The sequence below is a fragment of the Agelaius tricolor genome, unplaced genomic scaffold, assembly GCF_023055355.1.
Source record: "Agelaius tricolor isolate 1412-34295 unplaced genomic scaffold, bAgeTri1.0.p SCAF_17, whole genome shotgun sequence".
Taxonomy (NCBI): Eukaryota; Metazoa; Chordata; class Aves; order Passeriformes; family Icteridae; genus Agelaius; species Agelaius tricolor.
In genome coordinates, this window is record NW_027269277.1 from 5,270,709 (window position 1) to 5,283,657 (window position 12,949).

The window sequence follows — 12,949 nt, forward strand, 5'->3', positions numbered from 1 at the left end:
TGCAACACATACAAATAATTAATTTTCCATATATTTCTGTAATCTATAAAAAGAAAGGTAATAAATTAATTGGAAAACAAGACAATATTGCTGTAACCAGCTAAGAAAAGAGTGCAGCAAATTGGGTTTTGAGTTACCTTGAGGCCCTAAATACCCATTAAACAATCACAGATCCTCCCTTAATTGGGTGCTGTGACACCACTTGTCCATATTTCAGTGGGATCAGCACTCCTGGGCCTTCAGCTGCCTCAGCTTCTATATGGGAGCTTTGCCCTTGGAAGAACTCTGAGGTTTCAGGCCCTTCTACAGCTGGCTTTCCAGTCCAGCCCTTCCCAGAAATAGTCATAAAATCCCCTGGGATATAAAAGCCCAGGTGCAACAGATCATTAATGAGCTCTTTACTCCTTCCTAGAGGTGGCATTAAAAATAATCAAATAAATTAAATGACAGCTTAATCTGATAAAAATGAAACTTCATCTTTCAAAACTGTAGTAATAATTATCTTTTTTTTTCTTATTATCTTTTCTGTCACCAAGCAACTTTTTGCCTAATTGCTAAACAATTATTTACATTTCAAACCTCTCTATAAATTCCAGTCTCTAGGAAAACCAGGCTCTGCACTCTGGCAGTGGAGTAAGGAAAAGCCACAAGCTTTTATTATGCCTTTGTAAGCAAACATACATATTGTGGGAAGTTACTGAGTTAACATATGAGAATGAGGATGCACCTGCAGAAGGCAGAAATATTGGCAGGAATCTCTAAAAAAATGAAATTTTCTATTTCCCAACTGGTCCCATGCCAACTGCTGAGGGGGAAAAATGCCAAATGTTGGCATCTTCTGGTTAAAGAAGCTGTTCTGTTCCCTCCCAAGTTGATGCATGTGTTGTAGCCTATCCATAATCTCCAAAGGGAGATCCATTGGGATTTTCACACTTTGTGTTCACCTGTGGAACGTGATGGGACCATCCCAGTGCGAGGATCTGTCGTCCCCCAGCAGCTTTTCTTCATTAACCCCACGTGTGAGCCCCCGTTTTCTGGAGCTGCTCTTTGCCACGTGGTGTTAATCAGGAGTTAATGGGGGGTAACTCCCTGTGTAAACATCTCCCTAGAAATGGGATTCAGATGTGGGATCTCCTCCGTTGGTGATGGCCTGGTCACTGATCTCATCCTGCGGCGCCGGCAGCGCCGTCTTTGTGAGCGGCATCTCTGTCTTGAAGAGAGAATCCATTTTGATCTGGGTTTTAATGTTGAAGGACTTCTGGAAGGACTCAGAAGTGAAGTAGTAGATGAAGGGGTCGAAGCAGCAGTTGAGGGTGGCAATGCACAACGTGATGGGATACATGGTCCTGGCAAACCTCTCCAGGGAGCAGTTGGCGATGGCCTGGGAGCGCACGAGCGCGTACAGGAACAGGATGGAGTTGTAGGGGACGAAGCACACGACAAAAATGGCCACGTGCACGATGATCATCTTCAGCACCTTCTCCTTATTCGTCCCAATCTGGGACAGGGTGGCCGGCTTCCGTAAAGTCCGGAGAACCAGCGAGGAGCACGTGAGGTTGAGCAGCAGAGGGATGATGAATCCCACCACCTCAATAAATATGGTGATCTTGGACAGGTAGGTTTTCCAGATCCTTTTGGAGAACCCTTCGAAACAGGTGGTGCTGGTGTTGGACACGTTGGTGGTGGAGAAGAGCGAGGCCGAGATTCCGCCGCTGAGCACCAGGATCCAAACGCCGGCGCAGACGATGGCGGAATTCCTGCGGGTGCGGATGGTGCGGGAGCGGAAGGGATACACGATGGCCAGGAAGCGATCCACGCTGATGCAGGTCAGGAACAGCATGCTCCCGTAGATGTTGGTGAGGAACGCTGTGCCCGAGATCTTGCACAGGCTGTCCCCGAAGGGCCAGTGCCTGTTGAAGTTGTAGAAAATCTTAAAGGGCAAAGTGAAGACAAAAAGCAAGTCTGAAACCGCCAGGTTGGTCATGAAAATGGCCGTCTCGCTCCGCATCTTCATCCGGAAGAGGAAGACGAAGAGGGAGGCGCAGTTTGTGATCAAGCCAAGGATGAAGACCACGCTGTACACGGCTCCGTACAGGTTGTACTTGAAGGAATCATCTGTCAGGCAGGTATGGTTGTTGCTGTGGTTTCCCATGCCAAGTCTGGGATGGGCTTCCAAAGGCCTTCAAAGTCTACTTCAGTGACATCCATAAAATAAGGCAGGGAGCTCGTCCCTTCCCGAAGGAACACATTCCAGGGAGGTGGCTGGACTCCTTCCTACTGCATCTCCCTCGTGGATCCTTTCATCCTAAAGGAGAGAGAGAGAACTGCCATCAGTCTTGAGCCAAAGTGGCTGTGCAAGAGAAATTCCCAAATTAATGGATGTGCAAACAACAACAGGAATTAGTTTTCAAAGAAGTCTTTATAAATTCCACTATTATTGGGGTTTTTCACAGTTGGAGATGGAATTTACTGAATTTGGCCTTTCCTTTTCTTTCATACCTCCCTCATACTCCTGTTTGAAGGAGAGTGATTGTTCTGAGCAACCAGGTCAATGGAAGGTGTCCCTGTCCATGGCAGGGGTTGGAACAAGAGAGGCTTTAGGGTCCTTTCCAACCCAAACTGTTCTATGATAATTCCAACATTCCCCTTGGAAAGGTTTTTCTTTAAAATCTGAGATGGAATTGGCCCAATATGTTTGAAAAGAAATTGAACAGAATAAAACATCTGAAACTTTGCCCTAAAACTGTAACAGGAGGAAAAAAGCTGAAAGTTGTAGTGTTTGATTTAAACTGTGCACAAAGGTGAGTTCTATGGATTTTCAACCTTTTTTGATGCAAAAGTATTAAAAAATCCCACCAAAATCTATGATAAAGAAGAGCTGCTTGGCCTTTTTTTCTAATTGAAAATAGGAGCATCCTTACACATGTTTTCCAAAGTGGAAAACTGTTGTAGCTCAGAAATATTTACCAAAAACACTTCCCAAATCCATGTTTCCCTTTTTTTCCTTGCTTAAAAATGTCTGCAAATATGGTATTACTTCTAAAAGGAATTTTTTTGCAAGTGTAAAACTTTCCCAAGAAAGATTTCTCTAAGCTGTACCAACAGCTGCTTTTCATTCCTACTCTTTGTCGAGGTTTGGAATGTGAAATTTGGGAAATCTCAAGGACTACATTCTTGTAAGACTTTGTCCCAACTCAACAAGCTTTGGAGACACATGAAGTGAGCATGTTTTTACTTGGACATAGGTGCTTCCTGAACTCCCTGGATCATCTCTCCTAGCTATTTTAAGTCTTTTTAATGCCCGTGAGAATAATCCCTTGGAAAGCCTCCTCAAGAAAAGTCATTCTGGAGCAAGGGGTGTTGTGAGTTGGATCATGAGCTCAACACTTCATGGAAATGTGGAGCAAAGCTGGGTCACGAAGGGAAAGACCTTTTCCTTACAAACTCCAGCCAACCAAATAAGAACTAGTTTGGAATCTCCTTGTAATCTAAGAAATTTAGGAGCTACAACCGGGAGTAATTTGGAGGCGAAACCCTTGCGAAGAGTGGGATCCTTTCCAGAGTGAGCCCCTGACAGAGGAGTTTCAGCTCCAAACCTGTCAGTGAGTTGTGTTGAAGGTTGCAATGGCAACATATAAACAAATAAAATGGAAAACAAATCATGATTTGGAGACAATTTGGGATGCCAATGATCAAAATCAGATGTTTTTCATGCATTTTCCTCCTGGGAGCTCTTGCATGCGAGCTGTCAGCCTTGCTGGTAAAATGGCAAGTGTTGGGAAAGCTGGGATAGCCACGGCTTTGCTGGGGGGAAAGGGCAAGTTCCTCACCTGGGAATGCCTGGAGAACCACAGGCTTCCCAAAATCTGGTGCTGGGACCCCGGGAGCAGGCAGCACCTCACCTTTGCACCTGGCAAAGTAGCAAGAAAGGAGGATGCCCAGATCTGCCTTCCCAAATGACTTCATCCTTTGGACATCCAAAAAGATGAATTGGAACTTGGAGGTCTCTCCTGTGGAAATGTTTTTCCTACTAAATTCATGGTTAAATGAACTTATTGGAAAACAAGCTAAAAAACTGATATAAAATATTTAAATTTATGGGAAGGACAGGAGTAGAATCTTAAATGTGAAATTGAACTCACTTTCTTTGGATCTGTGGTAAAAGGAAAAAAGGAAAGGTCTTCCCTGAAAGTTCAAATGCTTTTAAACACAAGCTAAGTTGGATTAGAAAGCTCACATGAGATCCAACAGGAATAGCTGAGCCTTGGCTTAACCTTCAGCCTAAAGCATTAAATCCTTGTCTTGGAGCTGCCTCCCAGTGCAGACATTCCTGTTATCTCCATCAGCAGTTTGTGTTTATGCTGGAATGTGACTCCCTGGATGTGTGAACCCCAGGTGTTCCACACTCTCCTGGCCCAGGGTCCCCTCAGAGGGATTGGGCGTCCTTGGGAACCTCACACAGCCTGGGAGCCCAGTGGAAACCCCACTTCCCAACCTGGATTTGGGCAGGTCCTCGAGACCCAGGTTTCAAAGGTGCCTTTGGAACTCTCACCTTTGCTGCTGACCAAGTGCTACCAGCAGCCTGACCCAGATACTCCTCACACAAGAAAAAAGATGCTCCATCACCTGACTCTTTTCTCCCTGCTCTGCTCCAGACAGCCCCAAGGTCACATCCCATTTTTTTTCCAGTGTCTAATCTCTGGGAATTGCCTGCCAGCAATTGTCTAGTTAACTTATGGGCTTTAAAATACAGCCTGCCTTGTTTACCTATGGAACCCTGAGGTGTTTAAACAAGCTGACAAGTGGCTTTGAAACCCAGCCATGTGCTTTAAATTCTGTAGGATGAGTCCACAGATTGAGTTTTCCCAGTGTAAAATTCTCTTTCCTTCCTTTCCACTATGGATTAAAGCAGTGGGATGCTCTTCATGGACACCACGGTCACCACTGCTGTTGCCTTGCTGGGAAAAAAGCAATATATTTTTTAAAAACTGAGTAAATACAGGATGACAAAGTAGGTTTTTTATATTTCAGGCAGGGCAAAGCTTTAAATCCTATATTTCAAATGGGGGCCAGTCCAGGAGGGAATGAATGTAATGGAATAAACCCACTGTTTAGTGTGATAAAATTCAGAATATTCTCTCCTAGCAGGGATGGTACCAACAAACCTCCAGCAGCCATCCCTCACAAAACCCTGTAATTCAGAGTGAGGTTCAGCAGAGAAGCTCCAGGCTTTGCTCTTTTATAGCAGAAATATCCCATCCTCCATGGACTGAAAAGAGAGGAAAACTTGGTGTTACTTCCTATGGTGCCTGAGTATCCTGTTTACAATTCCTGTATTTCCTCCTCCCAGCACCCCAAGACACCTCCAAACTGCCAGACTGCAGCTCCATCCAGAGGAGCTGTTTGTTAGAACAGGAATTACTGCAGGGAAAAAAACAAATTTACAACCAGCCCTGTCATTCCATTGTCCCATTGTTCCTGCTCCACACTGATCCCGTTCTCCACATGTGCAGCAAGCTGAGGTCAGGAAAACACCAGCATGAAGTTTGGGGCTGGCATTTTTGGCACCATCACATTTTCTTTTAGTCATGTGGGATGTCAGATGAGTGGAACTTTATCAGTCTGGATGTGAAGGACACCCTGAGTGTTCATTTGAGCTCTGGCTTTGGGAGGTCTGGCACAGCCCTGATGGGAAAAGCTCCCAGAGCTGAAGGATCTTTGCTGGATTATCATGCTGTGTACTCAGGTTATCTCTTAAATCTTGAGAAACAAAGGTTTATAGGTTGAGAAGCCAAAACCTGCAGGACAGTGGGGTTTGGGGAGGTTTCTGTGGGTTTTCTCCCAGGTGATGGCACCACTCCTTGTGCTTTGATAGGGTCTCAGCTCCTGGCATGGAAATAAATAGGGATTTTCCTGGGGCACGGCAAGAGCTTTATTTCTGCCTTCTCCTGACAAGAATTCCATTCACTCCAGGGTTTGCATCTCCCTGCTCCTCACCCCATTGCTACAAGGCCTGTGGGATGTGTAACTTACTCCCACCATGGAGCCCAGGGTTACAGCTTTACAACAAACTCAGCTCTGCAGCCTCTTGGCGTTTATTTCCTTCCTTTGCTCCACTTTAATTAGGCAGAAGGTACAAATAAGGGGGCTTTTTGTGGGGAGATGTTTGGGGTTTGGGCAGATTTTTGCAGATGATAATTCTGTGTAAGTCTGTAGGGTTCTTTAAGACTGGTGACTATAGATAAAATAAGATTAAACTGCAATTTTCGAATAGATAAAATCAAAACTATTGTATATTCTTAAAAAGCCAAAACCTTCTTCTATCTGAAAAACTGAACATCTCAGTTCCTGCAATGGAATTTCCACTTACTTCTATTTTCTTTTGTCAGTAAAAGTTGGTTTTGTTCAGGGAGAGCTCTGAGAATGTGAACTGGCAGCAGCTTTAAGGACAAACCTCCAGTCTGGGGCAATCTGGTGGCTGATGTTTCCCTGTTGGAGGCTGCCAGGGCAGGAGCTGGTGCTGCACAGCGACGCTGCCCCTGTTTTCCCAGCAGTGTGGGTTTATGGAAAGCTGGACCGGCTGGAGCAGGTGATGCTGGATCTGGCTCCTCCAGAGGAAGGTGCAGGGATGGGAAATAGCTTGGGACACCAGTTTTGGGGTTGGGCTCAGCTCGCTGAGTGTCTGTGAGCGCTCCATCCTGGCAGATTCCCAGTTCTCTTCCCCGGTGTGGCGGGAGCAGGGGAAGGCCGGGATTAGAGGGTGGGAAGCGGAGCAGCTGCCTGTAAACAAAGCTCCATTGACGATCCCGAGCGCTGGGAAGGAGAAACGCTTTAATCTCTTTCATTTCCTAATCCTAAGTGATGTATTGGAGAACAGTGGGGAAAGAGCAGACACAAGTGGGACTTTGAAGTCCACGGAGGTTTGTGGAGCTTCAAAGGGCCATTCTTGCCCGGTTTATCGGAGTGAATGCCCGGCCGGTATGCCGGGGAATGGGGACGTTTGCGGGTGATCAGCCTAAAAAACAGGGCAGGAAGGCTCTTATTCATGGCTTTGACACTCATTGTGCTCAGTGTCCCCGGACCTGGCAGGCCCCAGCCCTTGGTGCGGGTGCGACATCGCCTCCTGTACCTCTGGGGAACTGGCGCTGGGAGGGGCTCGCTGCAGCCAGGTTTCAGCAGATGCTTTTTCAGAGAAAAACCCGAAACATGGGGGGCTTGGGGAGGCATCGCCTCTCACTGGGCCGGGAGTGAGCGCAGGGATGGGGTGGGAGCCGCTGCTGTCCCCTGGTCTGGGCTGGCCTTGGCTCCTGGGGACCTTCACACGCCCTCCAAGCTCAGCATCTCCTCTCTGCTGTGCACCAATGCAGCAGGACCCCGATTCAATTCTTCTCCAGGATGGAGCAGGGAACGAAACCTGAGCCTCTCAGCCCGAACCCTAAAGGCGCTCTCCTTTTTTCTTCCTTTTTTTTTTTTTTTTTTGTTTTTAATTGCTGAGCCCCGCCGTTGTCTCCTCACTGTCCTCTGAGACTTACAAAGCATTTCCTGCTCGTGGTGCCTTCTCTGGGCTGTATCTGTTTTGGATTGAGCTAATTAAAATGTTTCCTTCAGAAGAGATTCGCGAACTGCCTTAGCCCATATTCAGCCACTGATCCTCAGGGCATGACTCTCCTTTTGTTTGCACTGGGAATGTCTCTCTGCATTTACATCACCCTTTAACCCTTGGCGTGCTCTGCCTCTCCCCATCCCCAGCAGCCTCCAGAGGGGCTGGGCCGCCGCCAGGAAACGATGGGATTCACCCCAAACTTCTCGGCGAAGTTTGCATTATTTAACACTTGTAAGAGCGGCTTTTTGCCCGGCCTTTGGTGCTGGAGGAGTGAGGGAATGCTGCTTGTTTGGAGCCCCAGGGATTGCTGGATAATGGCAGTGCTGGATTCAATAGAGAAGATTTAGATGCAAAGAAAAGCTGATGAAGTGCTGAAAAGCAAAGTTACCCTGTCTGACCAGGTTGTTTTCACCCAGGAATAATGTTTGTGGTGGAGGTTGCCGTGTCCTTGATGTCGCTCTGGTTCATTACAAAGTGTGGCTAAGAAAAAAAAAAAAAAACCCAACATAAAAAAATAAGAGACTCCTGTTTCCCTGAGCCACTGGGGACTCCAACAACAGGCCTGGGTTTATTTGCTCACAGCTCCAAAAGGTTCCCAGTCAGCAGCCTGCCCAACAAGCTGCCTTTCTTTGCTTCCCCTGACACAATTTCCAGTGGTTCCTCGGCCATTCCTTGGCTTTTTGGCTCCTTGTTGCCTTTCCTCAGCTCCTCTGAGCCACGTGGAGCCCTCCTGCCACCCCATCCTCATCTCCTCATCCCGTTGGGCTGGATCCTCTGCGCTCCCTTTGCTGAAATGGGAAAGCTGAACTTCCATTATCAGAAATTATGGATTTTCTTGCGTTGCCTTGCACCAGGAAGGTTCCAGCACAGCAGCACAAACACCAATTTCACCTTGGCAGGATGGCCTGGCTGGAGAGGCTGTCTGGATTCCTTTGGGTGCTGGGCCAGTCCATCCATGGGGCTGGACAAAAACTGTGCTTGGGACCTTGAGGGATCTGTGCCCTGCATTTATTTACTGCAGGGGCTTGATCTAACAGGGCTTTTTTCTCTTTAATGGCTTTATCCTGAGGGGAAAAGGGGAAATTTTTGAGGATTGTAGAATCCCAGGATGGTTTGGGTCGGAAGGGAACTAAAGGCCCATCCTGTTCAATCCCTGCCATGGGCAGAGACACCTTCTACCTCCAAGCCTTGTCCAACCTGGCTTTTCCTGTAAAATGGTAAAATAACTAAGAAATTATTCCACAATGCAGAAATATCCAATCTCAGCTAGCCAGCAAAGCTTCTGCAGTGAAGCTTCTTAGAAATCAGATTTCTAATTATAAGATGAGGGCAAGGCAATGACATTCTGGCATTGTGCAAGGGCTGGACGCTGCTTTTCCTGCTAAATATGGTTATATCCATCTATAAAACATGCTGGGGAGGAAGAGAATGAGTTGTCTGCAGGTTCAAGAAAGGAAAATGAGAATATTATGAGAGGAAAAGAAGAGGTCTGTTGTGGCTGTGTATTTACAGCATCACAGGGTCTCACAGCCTGATGAGCTCATGTTTTGCCCAGAGAAAGGATCTGCTCTGCTGCCAGAACACACCTTTGTCTCGGGGCTCAGGGGCTGATGAATGTCCCTTAATTTCACTTGCCAAGATAAAGAGATCTTCCTCTTCCTACCAACCAAACACATCACAAATAATCCAGCAAATTTTCCTGCAGCCAGGGTCAGCTCAGGCTGGTCTGGCTCTGGAGCAGGGTGGATCTTTACCCCTTTTATGGGGCTGAACTGGGAGCTGGTGCAGGAGGAAGCCTTGCAGAGCCACTGTCTGCTCTGGGAATAAAGAGCTCCTCTTTTCAGGGAGAGAATTTCCCTTCTGTGGAAAGTGGTGGCTCCCCTTCCCCGGGACTAAATCGGATCCTTATTTAGGGAGGAGGAGCAACGTGTGGAGGAGCAGAGTGAGGCTCTGCACGCACGCTTGACCTGGAAAGACCTGCTGAGGGTGGCTGAGTGCTCCAGGAGCCATCCCCACCCTGCCCTGCCGGCTCCTTTGGGATCCTGGAGCACCACTCCAGCCACACAGCCCTGACCAGTAACACCCAGATATCAGGAAAAATCAAAATCCCAAATATGCTGTAACAGGGCGAGGGGCAGTGGCACGGATGGATCGTCCACCCAGATGGCTCCGAGTGCCACAGTGACAGAATCCCAAATGTCCCCTCCAACAGTGCACCCTGTGCCCAGGATCTGGCCCAAGCTCTGGATAAAACTGCTTTAATTCCTGCTCCTGTGCCCCAGCCATGAGGTCACTGCTGGAGGACTGATCCATCTTCCAGCTGGGAGAGCATCCTCTCCCTGCCCAGGGAGCGTTTCCATCCCTCCTCCTCAGCAACCCCAGGTGCAGCTTTGCAGTTTTGGGCCTCGTTGCAATGCTCTAAATGAAGGTGAGGGCAGAACTGGGGCATTTCTTGTGTTTGTCTACGTGGAGCTGAGCTCTTGACCCTGGAATTTGGAAGACATCGATTTTTATCAGTTGAAGAGGATTCTCATTTTTAGCCTCAAAGGATTCCAGGGAAATGTTTGTTCAGTCTCCTCTCCCACCCCCTTCCTGCCTCCTCTGTGTTTCAGGACTTTCTTTTAAAATGCAGAGGCTTTGAACCCCCCAAAGTACCAGGGTTTCCTGCCTGTTTTGTTTTTAGGGAATGCTCCTAAGGGCAAGAAGATGGAAAAGTACTACAAGGGGGGAATGTCCTTATCACCGAGCTGTGAACTTTGCACTTCCCATCCTCTGGATTTGACTGTTCTGTTCCTATAGGGCAGCAATACAAAAACCACACACAATTGTCTCCTCTCAAACAATGATTTGGGAATGTCATTAAAACCTCCAAACTTTTCCTGCAAATTTTTCTGCCATGTGCTTATACTGTGTTAAATCCTCTCTTCTCCAAACAGCCAGATCTTTAAATGATGTTGTTCATTGTTAATTTTACTTCAGACACCCGGTTTTTCTAGAGCTGTCTTTGAATTTTTCTCATTGAATTTTGCAGCTTTAAAGGAATAGATTTTAGCCATGAATGGAAGCCAAAGCGATAAATCAAATTTTTAAAGTTTTCAGTATAATATTTATAACTTAATTCCCAATTTTTTTGTATAGTTTGTGAGAACCAGCCCTCCATTAAACGAAGGTGAATGCCACACTTCTATCCAACCCAATATAAACCTAAAGTGTCTTTAAGACACCTACTTCAAGTACAAAAGGAAGCTGTAACCAAGGGATCCTTTTCACAAACACACAACAAACAACAGGTCAGAAAACTCCTAAACTTGTCACCTGCAGTGCCACAACGAGAATCTCGATGGCAATGGAGAATTGCGCTGGGAGTCAGAACCATTTCCATGCAATCTGGAGGAGCAGCCCGCACAGGAATTACTTTCCCAAAACTTGGAGCTCATCTTTCTGCCTTTAAGCAGCCTCAGCCACGGCAGGGCTGGAGCAGGAGGAAGGGGAAAACACCGCGGACCTCCAGTGAAAGCCGGCGGGATTCATCCCCCACATCCATCCCAGCCTCCAGAACCCCCGCCCGGAGCTGCCATGAAATCCGGCCGCTTTTCCTGCCTCGGGAAGGGGGGAACTTACCGGGACCGCCACCATTCCCACGGCTCGGGGTTTCCAGGGGATCCCTCCCTGACTGTCCTTTGTGTCCCCGGGACACGAACCGCGTAATTCCCACGCGGGAATCCCACTTTGTCCAAGTTCAGCCGCTCATCCTCAAACTCCGCGCTGGGCGGCAGCTGCCCGGCCTTTGTTCCGAGCGGGATCGGGGCTGCCGAGCGCTGCTGCCATCGCGTCTTGGGAAAACGGGACGCAAGAATGGGCCCAATGTCTGGGCAGGGGCTGTGGGCAGGGGGAACTCCTGGGGGTCTCCATAGGAAACGCTTTCCATTGGGCAGGGGTGTGTTATTAGCGCCGCAGCCCGCCCCGCCCCGGGTCTCCGCTGGGTCCCTCTCGCGGGGCTCTATCCATGGATTCCCGTCCAGAGCCTCTCCCAGCTCGGAATTAGCAGCTTAAGGACAGCCCGACAATGAGCAGCGCGGATTTCCTGAGCAATTAGCCGGGGGACCCAGCCTGGGAGAGCGTGCCCGATGGGAACGAGCAGGGAAAAGCTCCTCAAAGCTCGGATTTTCCTTCCCGCGGTCGTAATTGTTTCGCCTTCCAATTAAAAAATTAAAAAAAAAAAAAAGAAAAAGTGAGGAGCAGAGGGGGGAGCTGCGAATCAGGAGAACACTGGGTAAGATTAGGAAGCTGTAGAGCAAAGTTGGCCGTGGAAATAAAATAGCAAATATTTCCCTGGGCAGATTTAGAAAGGCGCTGTTTGTTAGGCTGGGGGTTGTTGTTTTGTTTTAAATCTTCTCAGAGGAGCTGACTGGAACAGTCTGAGCTCTTGCCCTGAATCGCTGGATTCCTGCTGGAAAGCCGGTCAGCTTTCCTTCTCCAGGGCCATAATTACAATTACTCAGAGAAGCGTGGCTGCATCTGCCTGGGAGCTGCCCCGCGGTGAATCTGCCCTCTGCCTAAAAACTGCTTCTTTCCCCCCCCCCTTACCTTCGATATCAGCCCTTCAGGTAGGGACGAGGCTCTTCTGGCAGCAGCAGCAGCAGCAAGGCGGCGGATGGTTCATTTTATTCCCTTTTCAGCCCTCTCTGCTTCCATCGGGCTGAAACGCCGGGGCTGCTGCTAAAGCCCAGCCTCCCCCCTAACGCGTCTCGCTCGCATTGTGTTTGTCTCTCCTCTTCCTCCGCTCTCCTTGGCTCTCCCCACAGGCAGCCAAGGCCAGTAAACAACTCATTGTGAAGCTGCGAGGGATGTAATTCCTTGGGCCGGTGGCCACCGTGGCTGAGTCGCCTCTGCAGCGCGCCCGGCTGCTGGCACGGGCTTTTATCCCTGCATGCAAATAACTTCCTGAATATCTCATGTAACAGCCCAGCAGCTCCGGGCTGCTCAGCCCCAGCCTCTGCGAGCCCCCGGCGCAACGAAGCACAAAAACAGGAGCGTGGATTCGGAGCGAGAGCGGCGGCGGTGCAGATGTTTCCTGCTCCCGATGGGCAAAGGTCCATTTTATTTGTTCGGTAAAAATAGAGGCAGAAAATGTGGGGGAATGGTGGCGGCGTGGCCAAAGGCATCGCTGTCCCCGAGTGTGGGGCTGGCAGAGGGCTCAGGATGGAAAACCCAGCCAGTATCACCAGTAAATTTGCACAGAAACCCATTTTCGTGGCTTGTGGGCATTTTCAGGCGGCTGCATGGAAATGCTGATCCCTGGGGAGATGGGGCTGCTTTTCACACCCATTCTCATGCGAGGATGAG

General features: G+C 48.5%; 1 protein-coding gene across 2 annotated transcripts; it reads right to left on the bottom strand.

Annotated features, from left to right (window-relative positions):
- Positions 1 to 629: 629 nt before the first annotated feature.
- LPAR4 (lysophosphatidic acid receptor 4) lies at positions 630 to 12,545 on the bottom strand. Of its 2 annotated transcripts, none has more exons than XM_071442212.1 (2): positions 12,191 to 12,545; positions 630 to 2,305 (listed from the first exon to the last, which is right to left on the bottom strand). In XM_071442212.1, the coding sequence occupies exon 2, from the start codon at positions 2,150 to 2,152 to the stop codon at positions 1,106 to 1,108; it is 1,047 nt and encodes a 348-aa protein (XP_071298313.1). In that variant the 5' UTR covers positions 2,153 to 2,305; positions 12,191 to 12,545; the 3' UTR covers positions 630 to 1,105. The 2 variants fall into 2 exon arrangements, with proteins under 2 accessions (XP_071298313.1, XP_071298314.1); XM_071442213.1 differs by lacking the exon at positions 12,191 to 12,545 and adding an exon at positions 11,225 to 11,965.
- Between the last annotated feature and the right edge of the window lie 404 nt (positions 12,546 to 12,949).

What these genes read in the sequence shown, in the direction of transcription:
- LPAR4 (XM_071442212.1), bottom strand. Translation starts at nt 2,152, where the DNA reads ATGGGAAACCACAGCAACAACCATACCTGCCTGACAGATGATTCCTTC.